Genomic DNA, 21,903 nt, shown 5'->3' with positions numbered 1-21,903 from the left:
TTGCTTTCTGAAGCAAAGTTGCCGAATTCCTTTTGGGGTGAGGCTTTATTGACCGCTGCACATGTTATTAATCTATCTCCTGCGGTTGCTTTGCAAAGTGATGTTCCAAACAGAGTTTGGTATGGAAAGGATGTTTCCTATGACCACTTGAAAGTGTTTGGTTGTAAAGCTTTTGTACATGTGCCTAAAGATGAAAGGTCGAAATTAACTGCCAAGACAAGGCAGTGCATCTTCATTGGTTATGGCCTTGATGAGTTTGGTTACAGGCTATATGATCCAATTGAGAAGAAGGTTGTGAGAAGCCGTGATGTTATCTTCATGGAGGATCAAACCATTGAAGATATTAACAAAGCGGAGAAGATAAAATCTTCAAGTTCTGAAGGTTTAGTTAATCTTGATCAAGTTCCTCATACAAATGCTGATGAAGTTGGTGGGCTCGATGACGATGGTGATGCCCAGAATCATGTTCCAGATCAGCATGTTGATGATGATAACGATGCTGCTATTGATGAAGTAGATGCTCCTACTCATGAAGTCGTGGATGAGTCAGATATTCCACTTAGAAGGTCTACTAGACAGCATGTTCCTTCTTCCCGTTATTCACCTAATGAGTATGTATTACTCACTGATGGGGGAGAACCTGAATGTTATGAGGAGGCCATGGAAGATGAGCACAAGGATCAATGGATTGAAGCCATGCAAGATGAGATGAAATCTCTGCGTGGGAACCATACTTATGAGTTGGTGAACTTGCCTAAGGGCATGAGAGCTTTGAAGAACAAGTGGGTGTTCAAAGTTAAAGCCGAAGAACACAGCTTGAAGCCCAGATACAAAGCTAGATTGGTTGTTAAGCGATTTGGTCAAAGGAAAGGTATTGACTTTGACGAAATATTTTCTCCTGTCGTGAAAATGTCCTCCATTCGGACAGTTCTTGGTTTGACTGCTAGTCTTGATTTGGAGATTGAGCAGATGGATGTGAAGACTGCTTTTCTTCATGGTGACTTAGAAGAGGAGATTTATATGGAACAACCTGAAGGCTTCAAGGCAAAAGGTAAAGAAAATCTTGTATGCAAACTCAAGAAGAGTCTCTATGGATTGAAGCAAGCTCCCAGACAGTGGTACAAGAAGTTTGAGTCTGTTATGGGGAAGCAAGGCTACAAGAAGACTTCTTCAGATCACTGTGTGTTTGTACAAAGATTTTCTGATGGTGACTTTATCATCCTTCTGCTATATGTGGATGATATGTTGATTGTAGGCAAAAATGCTTCCAGGATTGACGAGTTGAAGAAACAGTTGAGTAAGTCTTTTGCAATGAAAGACTTGGGTCATGCTAAGCAGATTTTGGGCATGAGAATTACTCGTTCGAGAGATGAAAAGAAGCTTTATTTGTCGCAGAAAAAGTACATAGAACGTGTACTAGAGCGCTTCAATATGAAGAGTGCTAAGTGGGTTAGCACACCTCTTCCTGGTCATCTGAAATTGAGCAAAAAGATGTGTCCTACAACAACAGAGGAAAAACAGAGAATGGCCAAGATTCCTTATTCCTCTGCCGTCGGAAGTTTAATGTATGCAATGGTATGCACTCGACCAGATATTGCTCATGCAGTCGGTGTTGTTAGCAGATTTCTCGAAAATCCAGGGAAAGAGCATTGGGAAGCTGTGAAGTGGATACTCAGGTATCTAAGAGGAAGATCAGATGAATGCTTGTGTTTTGGAGGATCAAATCCAATTTTGAAGGGCTATACAGATTCTGATATGGCAGGTGACCTTGATAACAGAAAATCCACTACTGGATATTTGTTTACTTTTTCAGGGGGAGCTATATCATGGCAGTCAAAGTTGCAGAAGTGTGTTGCACTATCTACAACGGAAGCGGAGTATATTGCGGCTACTGAAGCTGGCAAAGAGATGATATGGCTCAAGAGATTCCTTCAAGAACTTGGATTGCAGCAAATGGAGTATGTTGTCTATTGTGACAGTCAGAGTGCAATAGACTTGAGCAACAACTCCATGTACCATGCGAGAACAAAACACATCGATGTCAGATATCATTGGATTCGTGAGCAATTGGAAAGCGAATTGTTCCAAGTCAAGAAGATTCACACGAATGAAAATCCTGCAGATATGCTGACCAAGGCGGTACCGAGAGACAAGTTCGAATCGTGCAAAGAACTTGTCGGCATGCACTCAAATTAGAAGCCAGTGTACCCTCCTTCAGGTGAATGGGACTGGAGGGGGAGATTTGTGGGGTCCAGTCCCCTATCCCATATTTTAAGAAAGGAAGATTTTTCTTCCTTTGACAAATTATACATTGGCAACAATTGTGGACTTGGCTAACAAGCCAATTTCTTTGTTCACACTTTCATGATGTAAGCGCTTACCTCATCATAATCGTGATGGAAGCGCTTACCTCACCATAGGAAATTCATTCCTATAAATAGGCAGCTTATGGTTCATTTGTAACACACCAAAATCTCAGACAATACATCTGAGTGAGAGCAAAAGTGAGGTATTCCATAGACTGTAAGAAAATAGTCTGTGAAGAAAAATAGAGTGTGAGTGATATTGTAGTGAGGTGGGAAAATCAAAAGAGTGTTATTTCTTTTGAGGGTGTAGTGGTCTTAGGAGTATTTGTACTCGTTACTACACAGTGTAAAATTCCTCTATAGTGATATCAGCTGCTCCTCTTGGCCGTGGTTTTTCCCTTATTCAGAAGGGTTTCCACATAAAATCTTGGTGTCATTATTGCTGCATTTTATTCTTGCTGATTTAACCATAAGTTAGTGTTCCGCGTTTATCACTAATACCGTGAATATTATTTTTGCGGGTCTATTTTATTCCCATCACAAACATCTTCGATTAACTTAGCGTTCGTCCCTTGATCTGTCCAATGAGGAAATGCCGCCACAGGCACGCCTGACGATAGACTTTCCAGAGTCGAATTCCATCCACAGTGCGAGACGAAACATCCTAGAGACGGATGTGTTAGGACTTCAAGTTGTGAACACCATGGCACTATTTTCCCTTGCTTCTCCAATTCGATCATGCAACTTAATTTCTCTTCGTCTTCTTTCACATTTTCTTGATCTCTTATTACCCACAAGAATGGCCTTTTAATTTCTATCAACCCTTTTGCAATCTCCTCCTTTTGGTTTCTTGATAAATTTATGATACTCCCAAATGAAATATAAACAATTGATGACTTAGGCTTTGAGTTCAACCATTCCATGTAGTCATCATTTGACTTTTGAAAAAGATCACCACCAAAGGAAGAATCCAAGGGGTCTTTTCCATCCAAGAATGCTGAAGGAACCAATGGTCCAATCGCAATTAGATTGTACTTTTCAATAGCTTTAAGTGCCTCTGGCTCTAACGCATCAAATGTATTCACAAGTACCTTTGGATTTTCTTCACGATCTATTGTGTCTAATTGCTCTTTAAATTCTGGTAGAACAAAGCCATATTTTCCATCTTTCGAGCTAGAAGCAACTAAAAAAGATGGAAGATCTTGGCTTTTTAATAATGGAAGCCTTGACAATTGGATACACCAATTCGGATCATTGGCGCTACACTTCATTTCTTCCTCATAACCATTGAAGTAAAAATAATATATGTCTAGCACAGTTGCTGGTTGAGTCCATAGTAACGCGGACGGGATGTGGAGTTCATGCGCTACCTCAGCGGCCCAAGGAAGCATAAGAGTGTAGACGAGGGACGTGATAGGACGTCCTTCGTCTGAGCTCTTCAGAATGATATCTCTTATTGCTTGAGAACCGCGATTTCTTATCTCCAACATGTAACGTCTAGGATCATCCACGTCAGGTTTCAAACCATCGTCGTATCCGTCAGAGAATGGCACGAAGTTTAAGCCCTTGGGAACAGTAAAAGTCGCAGTTTTCGACATACGACGATGGGCGAAAACGCTGGTGGCAAAGGTTACCTCAATGCCCAATTTGATTAGCCTCTTGGCAAATTGGAGAGATGGATTTATATGGCCTTGTGCTGGAAATGTCACCAAGAGGACATGGGGTTGTACCATTGTTACGATCAGACTTAATTGATAGTACAAGTTTATTAAAACAAAAACGAACGAGTTCTAAAAATAGAACCTAAAGAATCTAAGTTCGAAGAAGAGTGTGATGGGGTCAGGGCGAAGGCAAGTAGACTTTAATATTGTGTTGGGAGAAATTGGATGGATAAATCTTGACTAGTATGGCTCTTAATAATTGCGTGCTGTGATGATAATTTGAGTATGATATATATAAGAGTGAAAAGTTTGCGGACCAAATTAAATTGGACAGATGACGTTTGAAAGACAAGTTGCTACTTAGGGTGTGGTTGGTACGAAGGAAAATGTAATTTCATAGAAATGATTTTTTTTTTAATTTTTTTTTTTTAGTATTTAGTAAGTAAGCAAAAACTATTATCCTAAGTGGTCGTTTAGTACGCGGACAAAGTTATGCTGGGATTATAGTCTTGGGATTATAATTCTGGGACTAAATAATCTCTGGATTATTTAGTACTAGTTCTTTGTTTGGTTCATTGGATTAAAGGTGAGATATACCATTAATAATCTAAAGCATGTGTTTGGTTTGAAATTGGATAAAGCTGGATAAACTTCTCATTTTCAATTTTAACCTTAATATTCCAATGGCTTATTGTGCATAAGTAGTACAAAACTTATGCAGAAAAATCCTGAAAATATGCAGGAAAATGCAAAAAAAAAATGGGCAGAAAGCTAGAAACTATGCAAAAACTGTGCAGAAAAATGCAGAAATTGTGAAAAATGAGTACTATGCAAAAAATGCAGAAATTATGCAGAAAATGAAGCCAAGAAATGCAGAAATTGTGCAAAAATGAGTGGAGGAATTGTGGTTAAGGAGTAATATGGTCATTTTAAAAGGTTATCCCAAGATTATTAATACTGGTATTAGTTATACCAGCTTTTCAATGGAATAATATTATCCAAGATTGGTTGTATAATTTTATACCGAGACTAATTAATAACTCAAACCAAGCGTGGTACAACAACAACAACAACAACAAGCCCAGTATAATTCACTATGTGGGGTCTGGGGAGGATAGAGTGTACGCAAACCAAGCGTGGTACAAATTTAACCCAAAAAATTAGTACCGATATATCCTGCCTTATACCCCGTACCAAATGATCCCAAGAGTATTTAGGAGATGATGAGTTGGGAATGATACTTATAAAACTTGTTTTTTATATTTCCGTTACGGAAATCATGAGCCGGGAATGATACTTATAAAACTTGTTTTTTCTATTTCCGTTAGGGAAATCATTTTCTTCATTCTTAAGGAACACATTTTCGTAGAGAAAATATTTTGACCAGCCGCACATAAAAAAAAATCCATACCAAACACACCCTTAATTAGTTTTTGTTTTTATTCATTTAAGAAACATCAGGTGGACAAAGTAGAGAGTGCCCGTCTTTCTTGAAAAATATACTTCATCCTCGTCCATCTTTACTTATTTATGCTTAATTTGCACACTCTTTAAGAAATAATAAATAAAATAATAATTTTATTAAATTACCCCTAATTATTATAAGTCATCTAGTATTGAAAAAGAATTGGAAGTTATTAAAGCATTACTTATTCATAAAAAAGATATGAATAATATAGTAAATTATTTTTTGATTTTTCAAACCATACATCTATTTTCGTATAGTGAACGTAAAAGAATACTAATAATCGTGATTTGACATTGAGCTATACCTGTCATGCAGTAGCCAGTAATTAAGTCCAATTTCAGTTGTCATGCATGACATGAGTTGTCTCGGATAGGCTATTGTTTTTTTTGAGTATTCAATTATAAAAAGTTGTGGCTGCGGCTTAGTCAATCTAAGACAGTTAATCAATAGCCAGATACAATGTAAATATTGAAGTAGGGAGAAATTTTATTATGTGTGAGGCATGCCACCTAATACTTGTGTGAGGACTAATATGTGAAGTGTGGGCCCCAATAATGGCCAAAAATTATTCACCCATGACTCACCTGAACTATTATTCTCTCTCTTTCTCTGTAGCTATTCCTTCACCTAAAAACCACCCCCTACGCAGCAAAAACCCCAGCCGTGTTCCACCGTATACTAACCAAACCCTATCTCACAATTTCCTTTTTGCTAATATTTCAGAATCGCAAAGAAAAAGAACACTAAATTATTTATTTTCATTTTGTTTGCAGATTGTTTCTTTGCTATATAGATTTATACATACATAAAAGTTATAGAGTAACTATATGTATAATTCGATTTCATTAGTATTAGCACTTTTTCTCATCATCTCATGCTTCCTAACATGAAAAATTGCATGATGATCCCCTTATAATTGCAGTATTGTCCGTTTTTAACCAAATTATGAGAAAATGAACAAAAAGGAATACAATTGACAAAAGTAATTCAGGTTAAATTCTTTCTTTATAATGCTCAATTAATTTACAAGTTACTAGAGAAAATTAACACTTTCGAATAAGTAGCCTTGATTTCTTGGGCCAAAGCAAGTCCTGTCCTGAAAAGACAGTGCAAGATGTTGGGCTATCCAGTATTATTTTCCTATTTAAGTTCATACAAGACGCACTGAATTAGCAAAAGTCATGAATTACCTTTTCAATTCTAACCAGGGCCGGGCATAGTTTGGTCCAATTCGAAATTCAAACCGAAATTTGAGTTTTTAAAATATTTGATTTGGATTTTTGGATTATGGATTGGCCATCGGATTTTATTTTAAAAAATTTTAAATTTTGGATTGGATATCGAATTTAGTACTTCGCATTTTTAGATATCCGAAAATCTGACAATTTTATACCTTAGATTTAGCACTACTCATATTATTTGTACGCAATACTAATTAGTCCAAAGATCTAATAGATTAGTACCCTATTGCCCTATCCATTATTATAATATTAAATGGGCAATTCGCAGAATTGCCCTTCTTTTGGGGTGGTCTTTAAATTTTGTCCCTCATATTTGTGGTCTTTAAGTTTTGCCCTTAGCTTGGATACCTGAGGTTCTGGGTTCGAACTCCCGCACAGGCATAAAATAAAAAAATAATTTCGCAAGGCAGGGCTGGGGGGAGTGTATGCCGGATCCGGCATATAATCCTTAAGGAAAAACTAAAGTTATGCCGGAGGGGGCATAACTTTTCCTCAAGGCATAGTTTAGTGTGAGATGGTGTATGTCTGTGAGAGATAGCTAAATCCTAAAAGACCAAATAATAAAAAGAACAGGATCTTACTGGCAAAGTAGACGGTATATAAAGTAATTTTCCCGTTATTTTGCTAACACAGTGCACAAAAAATGCCATTATACTAAGTAGGGCTATATAAAGGAAATCGATAAACAAAACCAAATTGATAAATTAGTTAATTGAAAAAAGAAAAGAAAAAATGATTTAGAGGAAAAAAAATTGATTGTAACTAATTTGACTCGATTTGAGTAAAAAACAAGAGGCCAAATTAAGACAAACCAACCCAACATTATATATATTCAATTTCTTAAAATTATAATCTACTTTGTAAATATTTGTTCTTAACTTTGTCATAGTTTTTGTTTCTTAACATTTTAACACCATATTTGGCCTTGACAACAAAAAGCAAATTAATTTTGTTATAAAATGTTTCACATCGAACCAAGAAAAAAAATCAAATAATTCAAAAAAGAATCGAAAAGACCAATGAAAACTCGATTTTATAGATTTAATTTTATTTATAAATATAAAAAAATCGACACAATTGGTTTGATTTAATAAATAAAAAACCCGAATAACTCAGATATATTTACACGTACCAAGCATCAAACGAATAATATAAATATATGCATGAATACAAAAAGAATTGGGTAAAAAAATGACTAGAAAACTAATTTAGAAAATGAGAGTGAAATAAATAGAAAGAGGAGGGCTGATGATGAAATGAAAGGTGAGGTTGAACAGAGAAATAGCACTAGTGACGAGAGCGGGTCATAAAAGTGGGACCCATATCCTTTTTTTCAATAAAATATTACCTTCACATGCCAAGTAATACTTGTGTCTCACCTATCACAAAATTTTTCCTTCATAATAAATGGTATCGCCGACAACGTTAATCAGTATTGTGTGCTTAATGTGCATGAGCAGACTGCACCAATAATATTGATAGGCTGAGAATTTCCTCATTTAATAAATAGACCAACAGTATTAATTCTTTATTTCATTGTATCATTTTATATCACTGATTAAAAATCTCTATTTTTTCATTGATTTTCCACTGTAAAATGTTCAGCGACTATTTTTCACTGAATGCCGGTGAAAAAAAATTAAATAGTAGTGTTTTCATAAGGAAAAATAAGAAAGTTTTTTCAGCGTTTCAATGGAAACTTATTTCTCACCGTACGTTTTCTAGTGAGCTGGTTCGGTGAGAATGAAATAGAAAAATCATATTTTACTGCCCCAAATTTTCATTGAGTGTCGGGGGAGAAACATTTGTTTCTAGTAGTGTATATTGTTTACCTTACGTATTGTTAGTGCCCTGTTCTTCGTAATTGTTTGACAGTTATGAGTGTTTACTAGTCTCTTATTTTTAAAAAAAAAGGTGCTAAATTAAACTCCGCATCAAATATTGCTTTTATTAAAGTGCTCGATGTTTTTGGAGATCAAATACACATCATAAGGAGATCTTTCTATGTTCGAGAAATAAGTTACTAACAACCCTCGAATTATGAAGAAATATTAGGAAAGAAGAATCAAGAGAATAAACAGATTTCTACAATATTCATCATAAAATTTATGTCTCAAAAAAAAAAACACTCCGCATATAAAGTGGAATTGAAGAAGTACGTATTTTTTATGAGTAAACTCTTTCAGGCAAAGGTGTATTCGGCACCCATGTTGGAAATGTTACATGAAGCACATGTAGTGGCGAAACTCAGATTTTCACTAAAAGGATTCGAAATATGAAAAAAGTAAATAGATGAAGAAGCTGATGGGGGTTCAACATCTACAATGTATACATAAAAAAATTATACCATATATAAATAGTGTAATTTTCCGCCGAAGGGTCGCCCCTGAGCACATGTCAATATATCATTTCAAGTTGATAGTCTATCTAGTGCAGGTTGTTTAGTTTCGTATTTAATATTGTAATAACATTAAGGGCTTGTTTGGAAAGTCATCTATGTAATTGGAATTGAGTGTAATTACACAGTTTGACATGTTTGTCAGGCCAAGTAATTACATGGTTCGCATGTAATTGGGTGTAATTAGGAGAGGATAATTACACTCTCCAATTCTCAAGAGGGGGGTTGAGAATTGAGTGTACCTACACCCTGTAATTACGGGATTACTTTTTATTTACTTTTCTTTTTATTTTAATTTCTTTTATTTGTCATTTATTTTTTATTTCTATTATTTTAATTTCTTTTTTATTTTCACATTTTAAATTATTTTTATTTTTTAAAATATATATTTTATATTATTTATCTTTCATTTTCTTTCTTCTCATTTCCCAACCTTTACTCGTGATTCCATGTAATTGCTTTTTAATTTTTTTTCTTATTTTCTTCATTTAGCGTAACTACATTATTATTCTAGTTTTTAAAGCTACACTTCCTAATATTAGAAAGAATGGGTCATTAACAAACTTGACATATAACGACTGATGTTATATTAAAGTAGAATTCCGTTGTTGAATGAGGTTATAGACTTATATAAATTTTTACTTTATTTCTAATTATATTTATTTAAGTTATGAATGTTATGTTAGAATTCAACCTAAAAGTATCATGTTCAATTTTTTTTTGGATTTTGAATTTAGGTTTTTTTCAATTTTAATTTTAATTTCTTTAGAACTATTTACTTGTTTTACATTGCTTGTTGTTCATTTTCTACTTACAATTGATAAATTATTTTTTTGTCAAACATTTGAATAACGTTTATGACATTATATGTATAAATATTAATCTTTTTGTCAAACATCCAGTCCATGATATTCTTACAAAATATGTGCTTTTAATCTTTATAATTAATTAAATTATAACATTGTTAATTTAAAAAATATATATATTTATTTTTACAATATTATTTACAAATATGTGATTATTAATTAATATATTTTCAAGAAACAATATGTATCTTAAATACCTAATTTAATAAATTATTTGTAAAGGCACATATTTGTCTAGTATTACTTTTTATTTTTAAACTAATCTAGCGTAATTACACACGTGCAATCAAACAGTATGCTTATAATTACAGTGTTATTACATTATGACAAACAAACAGGTCATCATAATTACTAAAGTGTGTAATTACTACCCTAGTAATTACACCAATTCCAATTACCAGGTGGCTTTCCAACCAGTAGGGCTGCATATCGGTCGATTTGGTTTGGGTTTGAAAGTTATCGATTATCAGTTTGTAGAATTGTTAAACCGTTAAAGAACCGTTAAGATATCGGTTAATGGGCTATCGGTTAATCGGTTGTTATTTCTTATCGGTTCGATTATCGGTTTAACCGTTAAGATTTCACACAAACTTCGCCTACTATTGTTGTCAACCGCGTAAAGTTTAACCTGGTATCAAAAGAGGAAAATAAAGATAAATTTATAAATCAACTAGTCAAAGAAAGATAAGTTTCTTAATCATCAACCATGTACACCATCACTGGAATTATCTAGTGTACATGGAACTGTAGTATTAAAAAAAGGACAATTTTCAGAAGAATATAGTACAAAAAGAATATAATCAAAATTTAGAATCCATTGAAAATAAAAAAGTAGCACTTTCTGTGGGAAAACAAAAAATAATCTCACATCAATACCATTGACATGTCCCGATGATCTGAGAAAAGAAGAAAAATGGTTATGAAGTGGAAATCAAGTGAACCCTAAATCTAGTCAAGTGACTTTATCTATGGAAGGGTAGAATTATAATTAAATAAATGGTTATTGGGTTATCGGTTCACCCGTTAACAAAAATGGTCAAACTGTGACCCGACCCAATAAGCCAATAACCACAGGGCACCACCCAATACCCGAACCAGTAATCTATTAACCTGAACAATTAACCCAATAACCTAATAATTAGTTCGGGTTATTGGTTTAACCGTTAATTTGCACAGCCCTACCAACCAGACCCGAACTTAGTTTGATGACTATCAACGTCTGTGCTGACATAAGCCGACCCATTTTCTTTTTCTTGGTAACTAGCCGTCATTATTAAATTAAAGGAAAAGGGTAAAAAATGCCCTTAAATTATGTGAAATTAAACAAAAATGTCCTCCCGTTAATAGTTTGGTCCAAAAACATCCATGTTGTTATTTAATTGGGTCAAAAATGTTATTTCCTAATAAATATATTGTTTCTTTTATTTTTAAACACATTCTTTTCCTAATAAAAATATTATTTTTAAGGAACTCTTTTGTATTTTTTTTCTTTTAAAACTAATTAAAAAAGTAGGAAATTTTTTCTTCTTAATCTCGTTTTATCAATTAAAATAGAATAACCCCATGTACTTTTAAGACTGATAATATAGGTTTTTATATATATAAGATCATAGTTATCCCATCATTAATTTTAATTTAAATAACGATAATATATATTCCTTTTCCTAATAAAATAGAAATTTTGTATTTCTTGATCTTTTCCAAATTGAAGGAGGATAAGCATTTGCTACTATAATATTTGGTTTTAAAGTTAAGTTATATACTCTCAATTCACAATATATGGAAAGAGTTGTAGAAAATTATAGTCAAAGAAAGAGTCGTTTGGGTCCCCTAAATAATAAAACCTCATATAAATTGGAACGCTAGGAATAACAATTTCATACATAAATGACTAAAAGTATGTATATTTTATTTACTTGAAGGTTTAATATGTAGAATCACGTATCACAAGAACTAATATAAAAATTTATCAATAAGCGAGGGATAAAAAGCTCTAATATCCTTCATTATTATAATATTAATAGTAATAGTAATAGTAGTAGGAGGAGGACGGGCCATCATCTGTAATTTGACACCTCTACAAGTATTAGTAGTAACAGTTTATTTTTCAAAATGAGAGAATTTTTTTGTACAAAAAAGAAAAGGGTGTACTCCATTGGAGCCAAAAAAAGGGTCCACAAAATTCCCGCAATTTATTTCCCGCCAATACAAGAAGCTAAATATTCCCGCCACATCTCTCTCTTTTTCTCTCTTCCATTTTCCCCCAAACCCTAACAATTCTTTTCAAAATAAAAAACAAAATGCAATCACCAAATCGGAAAAGAAAATCCATAATGGAAGGTCAGTTTACACGGAGCAAATCTCAGATCTACTTGCACTGTAACAGGTCGGGTCGAGTTCGGGCTGACCCGACCCGATTCAAGCGCCACGACCCGCCGGTGAAAAGGGTAGTTGTGGAGAACGGGGAAAGTATTCGTACACCTATTAAGGATCTTCGTGCTCATAGGGTCTTCTCTCCAGCTACTCCTATTGTTTTACAAAATGATGATGATACTATTCATTTGAAGAAAAGTGAAATACCTGTTGGGGTAAAAAAGTGCGGTCAAATAGGAATTGACAGTAATGGAGTTGGGGTTGAGGAGGTAAATGGTGATATATTTGGGGTAAAAAAGTGTGGTGAAACAGTAAATAAGAATGAAGGAGTGGGTAAAATTGGAATTACTGTGTCCATTCCTAAGAGTAATTTGGTAAGATATTCCATTCTTTTGTAGATTTAAAGTAAAAAGTTGTTATTATTGCTTCTAACATCGCTAGCTTAAATTTTAGGGAAAGTTACGCTACGTAGCCCATATTTGTGTATAAACACCTTTAATACAAGGTTGATACATTATAATGCTTTCCCCCCAGGTATAATATTGTATAAACTGAAAATATGGCTACGCGGCGTAATATATTTTGAAAATTTCTCAATCTTTATGCCAATTGTATGATTTTAAAGAAATTTTAACAAGGAGAAGTTAGTGATAATTTGGTTAGTGTATGCTAGAATACTAATGTTCATTGTTAAACTTTAGGATGTATTTATCATGTTAAGACTATTTGGGCACTTAGCTTATGTTTTGATTATTTAAAGAACAACTTTTGATTTGGTTAATCAATTGGATTAAGAAAAAAATTGTGTTTAGTGTTTTCAATTTCATTGTGTGTTTAAGTTTGCTTAGGATAGAGCCCATTTGTGTGTCGACTTCACAAAATTTCTACAACTGTATAGTATCATATAGTTCATTGTTAACAATCATTAGTGATTTACCATATTAAGAAAATATCAGGTACTTAGCACATACATTGATTGTATAGGGGCATATTTTGGTTTTGGTTGATAAATTAGAGCAAGAAAGTTTTCTTTCTTAATTAATTAGTTTGTTTATTTCTAGGCTGTGAGTTCGAGTTTGCGTAGGAAGGTGTTCATAGCTCCAAGCTCATTTAGCTACAGAAGATTGCTGCCGTATTTGACAGATGCTGCGCGAGAGTATTCTGGTATATTTCTAAATTTTGTTTTTTCGAGTTTAAATGATGATTGTGAGGATTAAACTTTTCAGTTTTTCTAAGTTTCTAGTGTAGCTGGAGTTAAGACAATGTCTCTTTTCTATGGATGTTTCAGAAATTGATACACGTGATGCATTATCCAAGTCCAGCGATCCAACTTTGAGTTATCTGAAACCTGAGCTGCAATCAACGGCTAGTAATGGTTCTGCTTCTGATGTCAGAAGATCACTAGGAAACGTAGAAGGTCAGAAGATCGTACCCAACGTATCAGGGGGCCCACAGCATCTCAATGAAATCCCTGGTGTTTTGTCCCAGACTCAGGTGGAGTCTCGGGTGTTTACCAAGGGGGGAGGACTTAATCCTGAGGCATTGGAAGAATGTGTCCAGACTACACCACCAGATACTGACATTTTCTGTAAAGCTAATGTGAGCCATAATTCTGAGCAGATGGAGAAAAGTTTTGCAGGTCATCCATCAGACAGAAGAAATGGCTACATTGTAAAGAAGTCTAATTTGACTCCCGGGAAAAATGGCAGTGTTTCGAGAAATAAATTGGTAAATGACAGAAACTCTGAATAGCTATTTGTAAAGATCTTGTGAATATCTCCAAAGTTTGTTTAAAGGATGCTTCTTTGCAGAAAAACCAAACTGAATGGCTCTCTTTCTCTAATTTTACATAAATAAGTTACATGGTTGGCCGGTCGGCCAAAAATAATTACATTTGCTAGCCAAATAAAAAATATACATTATTTGTATAAAAAATGCATATTTTATGTATATTATACATTAATATGCATTTCCTGGCTATTATTTTAGTGGGCGGTTATTTATGTCAATTTCTCTTGTTTTTACAGGCTCTAAATCCTTGCTCTAGGCTGAAGGTATTCAAAGCTGCAAGCTCTGTTAGCTACAGAAGACTGCTTCCATTTCTGATGGATGTTGCAAAAAATGATACTGGTAAGTCACATTTTATAATCCTTCAGGTGTATTTAAGATGGATCCCATGAATAAACTAATGCATGCAGGCTGACCATGTTTTTCATGTTTCTTAGGAGGTGCTTCAAGTGAAAATGGACTTCCTAAATTTCAGAGGGACTTGGAGTGCAACCGACCTTTGATGCCTGTGAGTAAAGAGGTTCCTACAAACAAAGAGTATTCTCCCAAGAAAGATGAAATCAAAGAACAAGAGACAAAGTTACTTGAACCAAAATTTACCTCAGCCAATGACGTGAGTGAATCATTCAATAAGATGCCATGGTCCATGTTTCCTGATGATGTGGCCAATTCCAAAACATTACTTCATGTCGAGATTGAAAGAGAATCTGAAGCAGAGTGTACTGATACAAGTAATGCAGAAAAGTCGGAAGTACCAGAATGTCTGAATAATGATATCAATAATTTTAATCCTGGAGCAATCAATGTAAGCCGGGAAACTTCAATAGCTATCCCAAACCTCTTGCCTATCAGTCTTGAAGATTTGCTAAGTGAATATGGGGTAGAAGATCCAAAAGTCGAGCCTGTTAGTCCTGAAGGAGATCGCATTACTTTGGAGGTAGACTGTAATGAAGAAAATAGGAATTCTGGCGATCCGACTGGTACTGTAGAAATTCATTCAGATGCTAATGAGGCTCTAAAGAAGGAGCTTTTCCCCAAGATATCAGAACCTGCGCCTGTCAATAATGAAAGCAGCTGCAAGGTTTTGCTGGCAGATAGCAACGGAGACAGTGAAGGGCTTAACGAAGTTGCTTTGATCACATCATCCTCTTCCACTGAACCATCTGATCTTTCAGGATATGGTAATGATGGTCCCACCAAAACCCTATGCAGCGAGTCCATACAAGAAATCTCACAATCTAGTGATAATCTAAACAAAAATGGATGCCTTGAACCAGCTATTTGTCACCAGAAATCAACTCAGAACGAATCATCATCATATGATTTGGTTACTCATCCTGATGTTCTCAACAAAGGGATATTAAAGAGAAATCGTAGGGGATGTAGAGGTCTGTGTAACTGTCTGAATTGTGCATCATACCGCCTGCATGCTGAGAGAGCTTTTGAATTTTCTAGAAATCAGATGCAAGACACTGAAGAAGTGTCTCTGGGATTGATGAAGGAGTTGGCTGATATGCGGATTTTCTTGGAGAAACACCTTTCTACTGAAAACGGCCTTGCTCCTATCCCACTTACTCAGGTAATGATTTGCCATTAGTTTGTTTGTCCTCCAGATTTAAGATAAAAATTTATTTTTAGAAATTGTCATGTCGAAATCAATTCAAGGTGGTCCTAAGCCTCAATTACTGGAAATATTCGACTCTTGGTTCTGCACCATATCTTCCCCAGTTTTGTTTAACACTTGTTTTCTAGTGGCACTTTTTAAGTCTTAGGGTCCTGCATTTTGGTGTGAAACAAATTGAAATTGCTTCCACAAATCATCGGTTTGCCTAATTGAGAATTTATGCGATACCTTAGTTTTTCCTTCTGTTTAGCCATTTATTTACCTGCTCAAGTCACAAATAATTTAGAGAAATTTGTCTAATTCTGTTCATAATTGAAGGATGTTGATTCCAGTGAGAAAAAATAAATGTTTCTCCAATGCACCAAACAGTAGCCCTGTTACTTAAAGCTTGGGCTATATATTTGTAACTTTCTTGTTTGGCCTTCTTTCTTATATTTGTTCAATGTTATCCATATAATGATCATAAAGCCTACAAAAGTATGATCTCATGTAACTTTGTTGCACTTCAGCTCGAGGTTGAAGAAGCATGTACAAAAGCACTGGAAGCAGAACAACGTGCAAAAGAACGTCTTAGCCAAATGAATAATGAACTCAACTATCACTGCAGAGTCCCGGTAATCAACTATTTGAATGTTCTATTATAACTTTAAGCATAATCTACTTTTTATCCTCTCCAAATTAGTGCTATTTCATTTACATGTACTAATTCAATGTACTAATTAACTATTCATTTACATTTACATGTACTAATTCAATGTTCTTCTACAAAAAAAAGTACTAATTCAATGTTATAACCTGCAGTCTTTGTACCGGCCAAGAGTGACATTTTCCGCTCATATTGAAGATAAAACTGTTGCAAAAATAGAATCATCTAGTTCGAAATCTGAGAATGAAGATATCAAAGCAGGGACAAAGCGTACCCGAAAGAAGCATCACTAAGCTAGTTTCCATGTTCTCTTTTTTTTTTTTTCTTTTTCTTTTTTCAAGTTCCATGCTTCTTGTTATCAAAGTTGACTTGTAGATAGGTGACTTAGTCCATAATATATGTTTATGGTGGAAGCTACAATTCTTGGTACTACTTCAGAAATGAGATTATTATTTACTTCTATCCTCATACTGCAAAGAGATTGCTTTATATTTGCAAAATTATCTTCCACAACCATGGTCTAGAAGTTGATGTTTGTAGTGTTGCAACTTATGTTATATCTTTATATATCATTTTTATTGAAGTATTATGGGAGGAAAAGTGAGCATCAATAGTGGCTACTTCATGACTATTATGAGGACTTAGATATACAGAATACATGGGTGTTTGTCCCAGCATTCACTGATTATTTTTTTTCGTATCGTTTTTGTTTAACGTTTATTATGTGCTATTAATTCAGCCATTTTCTTTTGGACTGTGTACTTTGCATAATAATTGTTGATTCGTCATTGTTCTTTTAAATCAGTGCAATAGTTGTAAATGATGAAGTTTCTCTGAACCCATCTGAATATTCTTCTGTCATACGCAATAAGTTCATTTTGTCATTCTCCATCAAAGTCTGTATAACGGATGGTTAAACAAAAATAATTGAAAAGGTAAATAATTTGTGCTTTTTGGTCCAATTAATGAGAGCACAAGAATATAATGTCTTATTGTTACACAATTTTATAACAAACCAACTAAAGTATGAGCTTTTAGCACTCCAGGGGTGTGGAAGTTGGGGAGAGCCATGAAGTCTCTGGTTTAAATTTCATTGTAGATGGAAAACAATTAGATGATTTCTTCCTGCCTAAGCATTGGTGGCGGCGTTGCTTGGTACTTGTGTTGGTTGGAGACACCAGGTATTAGCTGGATAAATCGAGGTGGGTAAGCCGGCCACGACACCATGATTAAAAAAAGTATGACCTTTGAGGAACATCTAAGATAATGAACGGAGGCTAATAGCTTTCGGCGCAAAGGTTGGTGAGGAAAAAGGTTTCTTCTTCTATTAGGAGTACTAATATTCTTTAAGGTTTATCAAATTATTAATTAACTGGATCAGTAGTTAACCAGTAGTTTGAAATATTTGTAATCATAATGACTAGAGAATAATATCTTTTCTTGCAATGATTTGATTCCCATGGCAATTGGCAAAGGGCATCCCCTTTTGGGAACCAACTTATATTCGGCTATTTTTTATGTTGATTTCCTTATTTTAACAAGTGTTGATCGTAAAAATCAACAATTGTGTAAAGCAGGACACGAGCACCGTAAACGTCAGATAAATAGCAAAATATCGTCCACTGAAAAAAGAATTAAAGTTATAAAGATCTAATTAATAAATTGTTCGTAAGTAAGATTAGTTTCGAACGAGTTTAGCCCTAAAGCATTCAAACAAGTAGTAGAAAGACTTAGAGTTAAGAGCATAAGTGATTAATGGATCATGGATGACCCGCCACATCATCATATCACTTGGCACACATTTTTTTCAAGTACAATAGTATAGGCAGGGCCGTAAAGATAAATTCTCAAGGAATTTCGCTCTCTAATATCCTTTGTATGTTACAAGGGTTGTGGCGTTATAATAAAAATTCAAAAGTAACCATTTTTTAATTTTTGTAATTTGAAATTCCATATTTTTAAAAAACAGGGTTGTAAAGTAGCCAGTAAACGCTATTGCTGAGGCGGGGGATGGGAAGAGATTACAAATATTAAAACTAAGATAAAAGATATCAAATAAATTAGATAATAGATAGAACTACTAGCTTCATATAACATACAAAATGAAACCATAAAAATACATTAACTTATTTTGGTGGCCATACTCTTATCAAAATAAAACCACAAACACATAAAAGAATATTTCACAAAAACCAAACTACATAGCCACTCAAAATCTTCTACATTCTGGAGGAGAACCCTGAGGAAACCTCTTAATATCAGTGCAATAATTGTAAATCATAAAATTCTTTTGAACCCATCTTAGTCTTCTTCTACCATTTGCATCAAGTTCTTGATTTTGCCATTTTTCATCAGAAAATTGTGAAGTACTAAAGGTTTGGGCCATGTAGTTTCTAAAGTAGGCTGTGAATGGGGCTTTGGTCCAATCAGTTTTCACTAGGCCTCCTCTTGTGGCCCAATCATCAGCATTCCAAAGGCTTGAGTAAATCCTCATGGGCTGATTCTTTGGGAATGGCACACCAAGTGATTCAGCATTCTTGTAAACTCTTATGGGTGTGTTGTCCACCAAGAAACTGAAATAAATAAAATTAAAACATGAGAAAATGTTACTAGGATGGAAAATTTGTATATTTGGGTAAAGTTCAGTTATTTTAGTGCGACAAAGATACAACTTTATTGCTATAATGTGTAAATTTAGTTACTTTAATATATTAGAAATAATAGTTTCACAGCTTTATTATTATAGTGAGCAAAGTTTAGCCGTATTTTTTGAGCAATTTATTGTATAGTTCGGTTACTTTAAGTAGGCGTTTGGATATGAATTGGTCGATATTTGGAAAGAAAAACGTAATATTTGAAGTTATGTTGAAAAAGGGTATTTTGATATGATAACACAATTAAAATTATGACTGAGAACTTGAAAAACCCTTTAGACCTGTGTTTCAAACTTCAAATTCTATATTTCAAGTTCAATAGTTGAAATAATAGGTCAATTTAATAGTTCCGTGATTTTATCGTTATAATGGATAAAATTCAGTAATTATAGTGAGATTAATCCCCTTATTCTCCAAAGCATATAATATAAATATATTAATTAATTACTTATAGTATAGAGATAAATATTGAGTGATTTGCTTACACAATATGTTGGGGTTTCCAAATGATTGAGTAGCTGTGGAAGTTCTTGGTAGGGTCAAACCAGAGATAGAATTGCTGCTCTTTGTTTCCCTTGCCTTGGGCATAGATGTTTGTGTGGAGAATATAAGGTTCACCAGTAACATTTCCCAAGAACTCAAAGTCAATTTCATCATGAGTGGGTCCTTGAGAAGATAACTGCAAAAAATAAAAAAATAAAAATAGTTAGAAAAATGCACTGAAGCAAAACACGATTAGGCTCTATGGCCGTCAACTATGCTGGTCAGACTCTTCAAAAATATCATCGCATGTTTATCAATCATCTAAAATCTATGTATTTTTGGAGGATTCGATACAGGTGAGACTATTTTAAGAGGGTCAAGCAACATAAGCTATCAATGACATCATTAGTTCTAGTAAAAAACTTAAATTATACATATTGATAGTATGGAGAATTATAATATCAGTATAGTTGAAAAAATGTAGTTGTGACTAGTTTACTAGTAAGTTGATTGTGTCAATATTTTTATACTTTTGGTATGTAAAACTTTAACTTAGACTAGATTAAGATGAGTCTAATTAATATTATGAGAAAAGAAGTTGACAACTTGTAAAGTTTGACATGTAATATGCTTCAGGAATGAAAATAAAAGGAAAGGGAATAGGGAATCATTATTATGACATAAAAGTTACTTATAACAGCTAAAAAAGAAACGCTCGCGTCCACATAAAAATAGTCACATGCATATATACTAGGCAAATTTGTGGTTACTTCTACATGGAAAATTAAACAAGTTGCTTGTGAATCATTAAATAAATATGACATGACCTCAAATTTTAAAAATTTCTCAACATTGCAAATATTTTAAAGTGTCCTTTACTTAAAAGGAAAATTGAACTTCAAGTAGCTTTCACAAACATTCTTTTCCACTAAATAACCTACAATAATATTGCCAAAAGTAGTTTTAACTTTCAACCTTCACTTTAATGCGATAAAAAATAAATTTCTGACTTTAATACTCTCGTACGGGGGCAAAGTTCAACAAAGATACGTGAAATTAATTGTACTTACGTAATATGTTGTGACAGTGCCAGCAGAGTTTCCGGCAACAAGTTTGATTTGCATATCAATTCTCCCAAAGAGATGTTCTTTCTTGGATTTAAAACCAGAGCCAGATTGCCTATCCAAAGACAAAGATAAAAGTTGGCCTCCATTGTAAATCTTGGCTCTATTGCCACCCCAAGTAAAGTCAAATTCTTGAAAGAAATTTCCACCATAAGAAACCATGCAAAAACTAAACAAAATTGCTATAACCAAGAAAATACTTGAGAACCCATAGTGGGAAAAAGACCCCATTTTTAGCTACAATTTACTTGAACTTAGAATAATGTGTGATTTTTGGTTGTGTGTGGAGTTTGATTTGAAGGGGGCAAGTATTTATAGTGAGTAGAAGGAGCTGAGAGAAATAAAGACAAGGGCAAAAAGCTTGTGAACTTATTTGAGTTTGGGGGTGTTTGGGAAGCAGGATGGTGGGATGCATGGGCAACAACTGGTGCCAGCTTAGCATAACATAAGAGCTGGAGCCTTTTTTTTTTTTTTTTTTTTTTTGGCATTGGATGGTTTAGAATTCTTTTGGTGTTTGTTAAGAATAATTTCAAAAAAGATACTTCAAGGTGTGGTCTGGTAGTTAATGAAATGGATAAAAATTAAAAAAAAAATTAGGGTTCAAATTATAATAAAAGCAAAAAAAAAAAAAAAAGGCTCAGTGATGTTTTTCCAATTTGTCACAGCCTTGAGGGACAAAGTCACTCAATTTTTGTGCTCAAGGCCGGAGCTAGGGGCGCAAGAGATTTCATTCAGATCCCCTCTGTTGAGAAATTACATTGCATATATAAGGTCAAAAATATTCTTTATATATATACTGTGGATATTTTATATATCTCCTTGACTTTTTAATGTGTTTACTTTTTCGTTCTTTTAGTGAAAATCCCAACTTGATCATTATATGTATTGATAAAAAGATAATAAATATCTGATAAAATAATTGAGATACACAAACTATTTCAAACGTGAAAAAGTAAAAGAATGAAAAACTGTGGGGGTGGGTTGTTGTTCAAGAACTAGAGATAAAGTTTCCACCAATGATTCTATCCTCCATAAAAAACAATTGTATGGCCCCCTTTAGGCCTTTACTCTCTCCGTAGTATGATTGGACCAGTCAGTGGAAGCCAACCAGATCAATTGTACTGACAAAAGGATAATAAATCAAAGAGCAGGATAAGTAGATAGTATTCTATTAAATATACTTTATTAAGAGCAGGATGTAGCACTTGGGGTTTTAGTTGAACTTATTTTGCTTTTAATTTGCTAGCAAGTTTCTTATGACCTTGTTGATA

At 34.0% G+C, this 21,903-nt stretch overlaps 3 protein-coding genes across 3 annotated transcripts; 1 reads left to right on the top strand and 2 right to left on the bottom strand.

The window, feature by feature from the left end:
- Positions 1–2,683: 2,683 nt before the first annotated feature.
- On the bottom strand, positions 2,684–4,580 carry LOC132608964 (UDP-glycosyltransferase 75C1-like). Its single transcript, XM_060322787.1, has one exon. The coding sequence runs from the start codon at positions 4,037–4,039 to the stop codon at positions 2,816–2,818; it is 1,224 nt and encodes a 407-aa protein (XP_060178770.1). The 5' UTR covers positions 4,040–4,580; the 3' UTR covers positions 2,684–2,815.
- A 7,527-nt stretch (positions 4,581–12,107) lies between these two features.
- LOC132610417 (uncharacterized) lies at positions 12,108–16,833 on the top strand. Its single transcript, XM_060324711.1, has 7 exons — positions 12,108–12,687; positions 13,375–13,477; positions 13,602–14,041; positions 14,341–14,443; positions 14,539–15,680; positions 16,235–16,339; positions 16,527–16,833. The coding sequence occupies exons 1-7, from the start codon at positions 12,241–12,243 to the stop codon at positions 16,662–16,664; spliced, it is 2,478 nt and encodes an 825-aa protein (XP_060180694.1). The 5' UTR covers positions 12,108–12,240; the 3' UTR covers positions 16,665–16,833.
- A 1,606-nt stretch (positions 16,834–18,439) lies between these two features.
- On the bottom strand, positions 18,440–20,961 carry LOC132610513 (xyloglucan endotransglucosylase protein 1-like). Its single transcript, XM_060324834.1, has 3 exons — positions 20,579–20,961; positions 19,511–19,704; positions 18,440–18,944 (listed from the first exon to the last, which is right to left on the bottom strand). The coding sequence occupies exons 1-3, from the start codon at positions 20,861–20,863 to the stop codon at positions 18,581–18,583; spliced, it is 843 nt and encodes a 280-aa protein (XP_060180817.1). The 5' UTR covers positions 20,864–20,961; the 3' UTR covers positions 18,440–18,580.
- Between the last annotated feature and the right edge of the window lie 942 nt (positions 20,962–21,903).

The sequence above is a fragment of the Lycium barbarum genome, chromosome 9, assembly GCF_019175385.1.
Source record: "Lycium barbarum isolate Lr01 chromosome 9, ASM1917538v2, whole genome shotgun sequence".
NCBI lineage: Eukaryota > Viridiplantae > Streptophyta > Magnoliopsida > Solanales > Solanaceae > Lycium > Lycium barbarum.
This window is presented reverse-complemented; position numbering and strand designations above follow the sequence as displayed.

Excerpts from the sequence above, each read along its gene's own strand:
- LOC132610513 (XM_060324834.1), bottom strand. The coding sequence starts at position 20,863 with ATGGGGTCTTTTTCCCACTATGGGTTCTCAAGTATTTTCTTGGTTATA. Across the intron at positions 19,705-20,578 it reads GCACTGTCACAACATATTAC|TTATCTTCTCAAGGACCCAC; the intron begins GTAAGTACAATT and ends TATTTTTTGCAG. Across the intron at positions 18,945-19,510 it reads TGGAAACCCCAACATATTGT|TTTCTTGGTGGACAACACAC; the intron begins GTAAGCAAATCA and ends TATTTATTTCAG.
- LOC132608964 (XM_060322787.1), bottom strand. The coding sequence starts at position 4,039 with ATGGTACAACCCCATGTCCTCTTGGTGACATTTCCAGCACAAGGCCAT.
- LOC132610417 (XM_060324711.1), top strand. The coding sequence starts at position 12,241 with ATGCAATCACCAAATCGGAAAAGAAAATCCATAATGGAAGGTCAGTTT. Across the intron at positions 13,478-13,601 it reads TGCTGCGCGAGAGTATTCTG|AAATTGATACACGTGATGCA; the intron begins GTATATTTCTAA and ends TGGATGTTTCAG. Across the intron at positions 14,444-14,538 it reads TGTTGCAAAAAATGATACTG|GAGGTGCTTCAAGTGAAAAT; the intron begins GTAAGTCACATT and ends CATGTTTCTTAG.